Source organism: Apaloderma vittatum, unplaced genomic scaffold (assembly GCF_000703405.1).
Source record: "Apaloderma vittatum isolate BGI_N311 unplaced genomic scaffold, ASM70340v1 scaffold20677, whole genome shotgun sequence".
Lineage (NCBI taxonomy): Eukaryota > Metazoa > Chordata > Aves > Trogoniformes > Trogonidae > Apaloderma > Apaloderma vittatum.
Window position 1 is genome coordinate 4122 of NW_009724777.1, and position 10239 is coordinate 14360.

Genomic DNA, 10239 nt, shown 5'->3' on the forward strand with positions numbered 1-10239 from the left:
CAAGTCCCAAAGGCAACATCGGAACCACAAAAGCCCAACTGAAAATAAAGAGGAAGAGGGGATGTGCAGTATCTTTATCTGGTCTTTTCACAAAAATGTCATTTCAGTTCACTTTTTTCCCCAAATACAGAGGCTGGCAGGAAGAAGATGGAACTGAAAATTAGAAGTGTGAAAGAAGTGTGGTTTGGTAGTGTCCACTATTCGCCCCAGCACAGCCAGGAAGGAAATAGTTTGAAGACACCAGATGCTCTTTGCAACTTGTATTTCCAGCAGGGATTTCTGCCCTCCCCAAGAAAACAGACACACATTCTCATTTAACAACTAATTGATTTATTTAACAATACAAATTTCCTTCTACTGCATGGTTTAGCAGAGAGAACTTGAGAAACAAAATTAGCTTCTTTTCTCTTTTTAAAGTTTAAATGTTTACACAAAAACAACCTTTACTTCAGTAAATATAAAATTTACACACAAAAAAACCTACATTAAAAAAGAACAGAATCATGACAAACCAACAAAAAAAAGGAAAAAAAAAAAGGATGGGAATTCAGTGTAAAGGATCCAATTGCAAGGAAGGCAAGATGGGGCAACACTAACAAGGCATCCCACTTGTACACCTAGGTATTTGAAGTCGCAGGTACAATACAAAACTAAAATACATTAAAATTAGGATTAAAACCTGTATTTTTATACCATAATATTTTATGATATAAGCATCTGTAAATTCTGTAGGCAACACAGTTAATGTGTGAAATACGTAAGATTGCTCTTCACTGGGAAGTCACTGGCGTGGTGTACGAGCACCGCGTCACCCATGAGCACGCTCATGGTCAGCAGTGAGCAGACTTGAGGCGTCCGGCCCGGATGCGACAGCCCCTCGTTTCTTTGCCAATCTGTGCTGCTTCTCACACGCCCAATGACGTAATGAGAAACTCTGGTCACCTTCAGCAGTGATTTCCAGCACTTCATCTCCTGGCATCATCTGTTACCTGACTCAGGCATATTCACCTGCCAGATCCCCCGTTTCTCATTCCCTTTTGCACTTTATAACCTGAACTCTATAAAGTTATCTTGTAGCTACCGAAAGAGACTGGCTTCTAGGTTGAAATATTTGGGATACACAGTTCTTCAAGCCACCTTCAGGAATCTGTATAAATATTTAAAGTAGGGTGGGCAATTCATGGTCAAAGGTCATGTGATACAAAAACCAGGGACCTACATAGTGATGGCTAACCTTAGATCTAAATCTTTAACATGTGGACCTATATAGTGATGGCTAACCTTAGATCTAAATCTTTAACATGTTTTCTATTGCTTTAATATTTAAACTTAACATTCAGTTTTCATATATTAAATGAGCAGAGCATCTTACTGATGGAAGTGCTACATTATCTTCAAAAAGACCAGGCAGTAAGGGAGACTGTAAAGTTTAAAACTAGCTGTAATTTTAAAAATAATTTTAAGGGGTCGAGTTTCTTTTTTCATAATCAATATTGTGACTGGCAACCTATAAAATCTTAAATTAGAAAACTATTAGTGACTCTACTTTTTAAACTGTATGTACTATAAAGCTGTATATCTTTGTTACTTACAGATGTTACAAAATTTCCAAGCCAGAAAGTGAGGGTGGGGAAACATAGTCTAAACATAGTCTAAAAGTTTTACAGATGTCATTTTTGCTATCAAAGTTTCATTCCCCCCCCCCCCAATTACTTTTACGTCATAAAAATCTGATTAAATTTATTCTACAACTTTCTTTTCTGGACAGATGATCTAGTGTTCAATCATGCTTTGGAAGACCATTTTGAACGGGTAACTGTAGTTCTCTAAAGCAGCACGTCCGACTTGCTTTGCTCGGAAAAAAAGCACCAGACTATCTCCAAGCTGGCCCTCATCCTGCAAAAAACAAATCTGTAGCAAGACTCGGGCAGCCTGTTCTGAGAGCGGGACTGGTCCTGAAGCAACCAGCTACATTAACTTCTGAAGTAAACATCTCCAATGCTCTCCTCCCAACTTGAGAAAGAGTTGAACAGTGTTAAATTTAAGGAAATTGTAGAAATGATATTTGTTCTCTTAAAAACAAAACAGGGAAAACTTAAAACAATCCACAGGTGTGCATTAAACATTTAATAGCAAGCCTTTGCTTATGTATATTAATTTAAAGATTATCCACAGGGATCTGTGATACATTGGCCCTGCCTTGTTACTATAATTAAATTTATTCAAATATTAATTTAAATTAGGAAAACAAAGAAACTACTCCTTGGGGAACATGTTTATTGTGTTTGAGATGATACACTGGGTGCTCTCTGAGCTACAAAGGGAAAAAGGAAATCCTTTCATTACAAACTGACAAAGGTAAAAGTTAAAACAGTTTTCACAACAGCATGTACCACATATTGGAAATAGATCTGGGTTTAATACAAATGACATAATTCCTAGTAATCTACAGCTACCTTTAATAACTTCATACAGATAATGAATTAGGCTAAAATGCACTATAATATTTGGTTGACTTCAGGAACAGTATCCTTAGTACATCACAAAATACATTTTGATATCCCAAAGAAGCAAGACTTGCAAGTAGGCATTTTAAACATAACTAATCTACAGCTACAAATTTCTACTCTTGATAGCATTTACCTTTTTGGGGGGCAGTATCCCAGTCTTCAAAAGGATAAAAGCAGAGTAGAATCAGTATAACATATACACAGAAGTCCGTATTGTAAAGGCTATAAAGATTTGTTGCACACTGCAAAGTTGCCTTCCGCACCTTCACACTGCACAAGTAGTTTGTAATTTATGTTGCATATCTCTTGGTCCACTGTCTGGCTATCCTGTCATGTTCTGCTCTGTTGGTCAAGTACTGAGTGGCTATACTTCCAACCAGAGGGTCAGCTGCAAAAGGTAGGAGAAGGTGCATTAGAAACTATTCCACAGTTTAAAAAAACACCAAAGGCAGTGGCTGTTGCTGAGAAACTGCACTGCTTACAGTGGAGTTCCTCCCCTCCCAACAAGAAAAAGGAACTGTCTTTCAAAAAGGGTAAAATCTCTCTGAATACACGCAAGATGAAACGCTTCAATTGTGGTTTTAAGAGAAGGGACTTCCTGTGGCCTATTCTGACCTGCAGGATTTATGAGTTTATAACTCAAGCGAGCTTTGTTGCTTTCTTGGATTGACTACTCACTTGATGGAGCTTCTGCAAAACAGACCTTCAACAACATGAGTTTATTTTCTCCACCATACCTGGGAAAAAACAGGGCTTTATGCTATTTACTTCCTGTTGTGCCACATGACTGAGAATTGCCCTAAATGTGGGACTACATACAAGTAGGAGTGTTTTACTCCCGGTTTTAAAAAGATGAATTTTTATTTAATCTGCATACAATCAAATATACAAATTACATTCCACGGCAACTAAGTCAAACCACTAAGCATGGACGCTCAGTAAACTATCAGCTCCTTACCTGGGTTGCAGTCTGTCAGCAGAGAACAAATAGACAGCAGAACCTTTGAAATGGTCAAAGCAGGGCTCCAGTTGTCTTTGAGGATATCCAGACAGATGACTCCCTGACTGTTGATGTTGCAGTGATAAATTCTGGTACGGAAAGTAACCTAGAATCACAGCACAAGAAAGGGAGACAGAGTCACTCAGTGTTGCCCAGGGATGCTGCCCCTTGTCTCTGAAGTGCAGCAGCAGCAGAGCTGCAATTTTACAGAGGAGTGTGTATTTACTGTGGTCATGGCTACCTTTAAGAAACCTACTACCGAGATCTTTGGCACATAAATTGCTTTCACACAGGCATTCTTCCTGGAATCCACAAAAATCAGGACCTACTTTGTAGCACTGTACACTATTGAATGAACATACTGCATGACAATTTGATCACAAATAAAACTTTACTATGGTTTCTGAAGGTGAAGAAGTAGACAGAATTTGGCTGCATATGCAGTATTAGCTCATCTTTTCCTTTGTTTAAACAGCGTAAGTACAGACCATGAAAATCAATTAAAACTGGAGTATTGCCTTATTCTTGTTCAAATTAACAACGAAATCTTTGCCTTACCCTTCATTAGGCAGGACGTAATATGCAGCCACAACAATGCCATCGCCCTCATACCATCCTTGTTTTTAAATTATTTCAGACTAATATCAGTACAGCATTATTCTGCACAAGTAAGAAGTTAGAAATATTTAAGTGCTTTAATTACATAATGGACTAGAAGAAGAGGATATTTTTGTTCTTTACAATGATGCAGGGAGGAAAAACCCATGATGTTTTCTGTACCTACCAAAAATTAAAAAATGATCATGCTCTAAAAAGAAATCTACACGATTTTCATGAGGAATTCATCCAAAATGTCACATCATTTCATTATAGCAATCATAACTCAATAGCATACTAAATTCTGTGAGTTACAGAAAAGTGTGAAATACATACAGAGTATATAATTCTTTATGCTGTAATCCTTCTGGGAATGAAAAAAAGGTATTTGATTTATAATAACAATGTTACAGCCATAAGAGCCCTAAGTTATAGAAATGTTGTGTGGTAGAATGCATTTAGTCCTAGCGAATGTGATTCTGTGATTCTGTGAATGTCAGCAGTATCTTTTCTTGGTCAAGAGCTGTAATTTGGAATTAAGAGAGGGGAGAAGGACAAAACCCTTAAACTTCTTGGATTTCCATTAGTAAACTATAGTTTCTTAAGTGGCCACGCTATTTCTGAGCAAGGAAATGAAATCTGATTTTAAGTTATGACTAGTTTCCTCTAATAAAGAGAGCTTTTGCTTAAAAATATTATCAAACAAGACTGCTGATCTTACCAGCAATAAATAGATTGACATTTTACAATAACCGAAATATCATCGTAATTCATGCAATTATAAGTCACAATATAACACTCTAGTTGTCTATCTAAGCTTATTTTAGCTTTCTGTTATCTGGCTAAAAATTATGTGAAAATATATAATACAGAATCTAGTTCACAACAGAAAAAAGTTTATTACACATGTATTTTAGCAACTGGAATGAGAAGGAAGAATAAGTAGGTCTTGTGCTGTCTTCTGTTAAAATTTCTTGACTCTTAACTCTTGATCGGAATTATCACCTCATTTATCACTTGGTAAAGCTTGGAAATCAGTATTGACTGTGGTAATCAGGAAATAAATTAGACATGGGATTTTTCGGAAACTGCAAGCCAAGATTTTGGACCTTGTAATTTTCAAGAGATGGTAAGTGAATTTGATATTTGCAAAGCGATGAGCATCCCCTCACATCAAGTTACATTCTTCTCACACGTGAAAAAATTATAAACACAATAAAAACCTTACCCTTACCTTTGGTGGCTTGAATGGATAGTCAGATGAAAATGTGATATCCAGGAAAAAAACGCCTCCTTCGTATACGGAACCTGGAGGTCCAAGTATTGTAGATCTCCACTCATAAATGTTATCTCCTTTAGGTCCGGCACTGGGTAAAAGAAGAGGAGAGAACAGTCAGGGGTGGCTTCGAGAGAGGCATTTTATGGATTTCCTTCTACATTCATTTTGTTTAATACAAATCACTTGCCTATCTTCAATGTCTGCCTAACTTCCAGCTGATTTCAGCAGGCTCAGTGTTTTAAAAAGGCATGAAAGCTGACCCTCTGGAGACACAGCAATGAAACAGATTGACCATGAACTACTGGACTGTCACTGTCCGAAACATCCCCCCAAATCTACTTTCTCAAGTATGTGGTGGCTCTGAGCTTCTACGTTGTGCCCTTCCAGTGACATCACATCCACGCACAGAAGGAATTGTACATATCTTCAGCGCATTCACCTTTTCTCCAGGCACTAAATGGATCGTATTTTCATAAAAGACGTGACTCACATGTACACTGATGCACATTTATTGCCACTCGCAACAGAGGCTAGAGCAAAATGTTACACCCTTGGGCAGGAAAACTGAGGATGGGAGAGACAGAATCAAGTAACCTGGAACTGAGCTTCTTACAGCACTGTCAATCCAAATAACTGTTTTCTTCAGGATGTCTTTGTGTTATGCCTCCAGGCAATCAGCATTGAGATGACTAGCCAAAAATAGTTTATTTGAAGAAGTACAGTACCAAATGCATTTCTCACTAGGGGAAGGTTTATTGCATAATTAATTATTAAAGCAAAGCTTTGAAAGAAGGGATAATGAACAGACGTTTTCTCAACTTCTGAGCCATCAAGCTTAATGCTATTATGACAAAGTAACCATCTAACCTACTCACAAAAAAAAAAAAAAAATCAAAGCACAATCTTACTTCTGTAAGCAAGTCTCAGGGTAAAAACCAACCTAACCTTCCACAAAAGGTCCTGAATCTGAATTGCTGATATCCAAACTCACTGCTGGGGAAAACAACATGCTGAGCTCAGACAGGCACGGTAGATTCATCACAGCTATGCAGACAAGTCAGTAACGCAGCACTGTGAAAGATCCTTTCAATTTTCCCCACTTTGGCAGCCTCCCAGGCACCACCTAAATCTGAAAGACACACGGTGAAGTGTCCTCATCTTTCTGCATCTGTAGTCCCAAGGAACCGGCCCCGAGGACTGCCACGTTGCGATTGCACAAGAAGCAGGCGACGGGTCATGGCACCAAGCTGTAGCCCGGGAGCGCATTGCTTGACACTCAGAGGAGCCTCCCTGCAAGCCCTCCAAGTGTTGCAGCTCTTCCCATGTCACCTCACCCCATGCATTTGCCATATATATGTCTGCAGTCTGTAACATGGCACGCTGGGCATTCTTCCTTACTATGTAGCCAAACATGTGGAGACACTCATCAGAGACAAGGAATAGGAGCAGTCTGCACTATGCATCTGCAATTTCTACACCAAATTTTTAGCTGTTTTTACATTAAGATCATATCTGAGAAATTCTTGCACCAAATTTATAGATGTTTTTACATTAAGATCATGCTTGAGAAACAATCAAAAGCTGATTTAGATTATGAATTCCCTTTCAATTCATGATTTCCCAACATGTTTTTTTTATCTTGCAGATGTTTCATGAACCAAATGTTTAAACTGTTGCAGACCTTTCACTGACAGGACAAAATAATCATGGATTTTGGCTCGCATCCTATTTAATTAATGACAAAAAATTATTTGATGGAGCTGGAGCTATTTTCCTGTTGCCAGAATGAAAGCAGGCAACAACAGTGTGCTGGCCTCCAGAGTACAGCTGAGAAAGAAAAATTAGAAGTACTGTCAAAATAAAGTTTAGGTCTAAAGTCACTGATGTTACCTTTCTATTTGCAATGCATGCACCAAAGTGGAAGAAAAACAGTAGATAAATTTTAGGGGAAAAAAGGAGAAATTCAGAAGCAAGGAGATGCATTTTCCATCATGTAATGAACCGTTTGTACCCTCAGCCACTCCAGAAGATAATTCCATTCATGCTCTCTAAAAAGCAATTAGTGTAAGAACTGAAAATATTGGGGCAATAATGACAATATTTAAAACCCACGCGGGCCACTGAAATGTTTTAATTAATTCTTGACATTCATCAAGCTTATGGCTAATTAGTATTGTGCTTGGAAACCAAATTTCTATGGAGCAATTCAATTTCAGCATTAGATGTCCTAATGACTGTTTTATAGTTTAATGCAGAGGTGAGTGATCTTGCCTCATGTGTCAGGTACCTTTCTTTCAGACACCTCTAAGAGCTGGATGCAATTCAATCAGATTAATGACATAGCTGAATTAAATTAGTGACATATTTCATCCCAATGAATCAGTCACAATTAAGTGTGGCACCAGGCCGGTGCCAAACTATCTGGTAATCACTCACCGAGTCAGAGCAAGGGCATCTATAAGCTAGTAGCCAGAAGCAAAGTGCAATAACTCTCTGCCATCCTCTTCTATGCTACCACTAGCAACATAAAAAAGGATTGGGCTATAATATGAGAAGAGGAATTCCTAACCTTGTAAGAGGAAGGAAATGCTGTGTTCAAAACCTCTCCTACCGCTGAGAAAAGATTGCGGTAATGTCCAAAGTAACACAAAGCTGTAACCGTAACCACACTCAGATACAGTAGAAAATTGTTAAATCAAACATTACACTCGATTGAGGTTTGTGAAATTTCTAGTTAACAGCTGAAATGATGTCTTATTTCCAGTGGTGTAAAATATACCCCTGCTTCATTAGCAACCTGAAAATCCCCACAATTACTACATTACTGGTGTGAGGAGACACAGCATTAAAGGACAGAGACAAGACATCACACTTGGCTTCTAACACTTGTATATTTCCACTGGGAATCATCCTCAGCCAGCCATGCTCTACTTAGCCTTTTGTACACGTAGTAAGGCAATCTTTTCTGGAAGTAACCAAACCTAAACTCTCTAAGGCTCAGCAAAACATATCAGACCTACTGATGGCAGTCTCAGCCTCTGCAATGATTTCCACAAGGAGAGCACAGTGGGCTTACACGCACTTGGCTGACTGCAGAGAAGAGCACAAACTGCAGTCCTGCTTCTTGGCTGTGCCCTGAGCTGCAGCCGAGTGCTGGGACCCTGCTGCAGTCACTGCCTTCGACTCTCCATCACCCCAGGGCATCCTCTGGGTGCTGCAGAGAGCTGGAAGGAAGGAACTGCAACTCCCAGGTGCAAATCTAATTTTTCTGTTCCCACAGAGGACAAGAGAAAACTCAGGCTCAGAACTGGCAACAAGAAAGCTTTACTCTGTCAGCAACTTTCCATTTCATTGATACACCCAGAAGTACCCTCCTCCTTCTGTTGGGCACTAAAAGAGGCTGGCATGGGAGGTGCTTCTAGGGGCTGCACTCAAACTCTTCATTCTTAGAAGCTGTCTTACTGTTCAAGAGACTCTCCTATTGCAAGCACAGGCTTCAAGTGTCTCACCTTAAACCTTGTGAATTATGATAAGTAACAGCCTAGGAATCTCTCTCACTGTCTGTCACACTGGACAGAACATCCCAGGGAGAGCACTACAATGAGGAATTTCCCTGGTTTTCTTCCCTTTCCTTTTTTTGTCACCGAAAGACCCAGCTCCTCCTGACTTCCCCCATGGAATCCATACAGACACAAAATCCTCCTCTGTTCTAGCCTTTAAAATACAGTATCTTGCGTGTCCCAAGAAGAGCAACAAAGCTGGTGAAGGATCGAGAAAACAAGTCTCATAAGGAGCAGCTGAGGGAACCGGGATTATTAGGTTGGAGAAAAGGGGGCTCAAGGGAGACCTTATCACTTTCTACCTCAAACTGAAAGGAGGTTGTCGTGAGGTGGGGGTCAGTCTCTTCTCCCAAGTAACAAGCAACAAGACAAGAGAAAACGGTGTCAAGTTGCACCAGGGGAAGTTTAGACTGGGGATCAGAAAACACTTCTTCATGGAAAGGGTTGTGAAGCACTGGAACAGGCTGCCCATAGAATTGGTCGAGCCACCACCCCTGGAGGTATTTAAAAAACATGTAAATGTGGAGCTTAAGGACATGGTTTAGTGGTGGACCTGGCATTGCTACCTTAATGGTTGGACTCGATGATCTTAACTGTGTTTTCCAACCGGAACAATTCTATGATGTGATGACAACTTCAGTGTTTTGGCTAAACATCATACTCGTGTAGTTCATTGCTACCAGCCTGCTGCCCTCCTAAATTAGCTTACAGAACATAAAAAAATTCAGTAGAGGCACCACCAGTATATGTTCAATGAAAATGCTGCTTGATTAATTTTTTTAAACAGGGGCAAAGATAAAATCTCAGATAAAATAACAAATTAATTTATTTGCAATTATTAAAGGGTTTTTACTTATTAAATAAAACATAGATTGATTTTTTTTTAAAAAAATGAATTATATAAATTGACAGAATAAAGTTAACTGGCTACATCTGTTTCCTAAGTAAATATTCATTATGCCACTTCACTGAGGGATATATACATGATCCAGATAAGACAAAGGATTTATAACCATACTGTATCCAAGTTAGTCTGCTGAAGAGATTTAATTTACAAGTGTGACTTCAGATGGTGAATTTGAGAAGACATGAGGTTAAACTCTAGGGGCCATGGTCCTTTAAACCTAACTCTGCCGAACCCTGGCTCTCGGGTTTCATGAAGATGGAGAACAGTTTTTCCAGCACAATGTTAGGAACCTTCACACAGATGCAGCAGCATTCACACCAGCAAGAAGCCTGTTAGTCCTGACACAGTGGCTACAGAAATCAGAATTCCTCATTTCTTACAATCTT

The 10239-nt window shown here is 39.1% G+C and overlaps 1 protein-coding gene and 1 long non-coding RNA gene across 2 annotated transcripts; both read right to left on the reverse strand.

Moving 5' to 3' along the window:
- Positions 1–307: 307 nt before the first annotated feature.
- LOC104276368 lies at positions 308–1700 on the reverse strand. The gene is made up of 2 exons (XR_717839.1): positions 1263–1700; positions 308–1215 (listed from the first exon to the last, which is right to left on the reverse strand). It is a non-coding gene; the product is annotated as an uncharacterized LOC104276368 (long non-coding RNA).
- Positions 1701–2263: 563 nt separating this feature from the next.
- Positions 2264–9292, reverse strand: LOC104269630 (ubiquitin-conjugating enzyme E2 E3-like; the record flags this gene model as incomplete). The annotated part of the gene is made up of 4 exons (XM_009872657.1): positions 2264–2898; positions 3469–3616; positions 5342–5478; positions 9200–9292. Coding segments are annotated over 4 exons (476 nt in total), but the record flags the coding sequence as incomplete, so codon positions are not given.
- Positions 9293–10239: the final 947 nt, after the last annotated feature.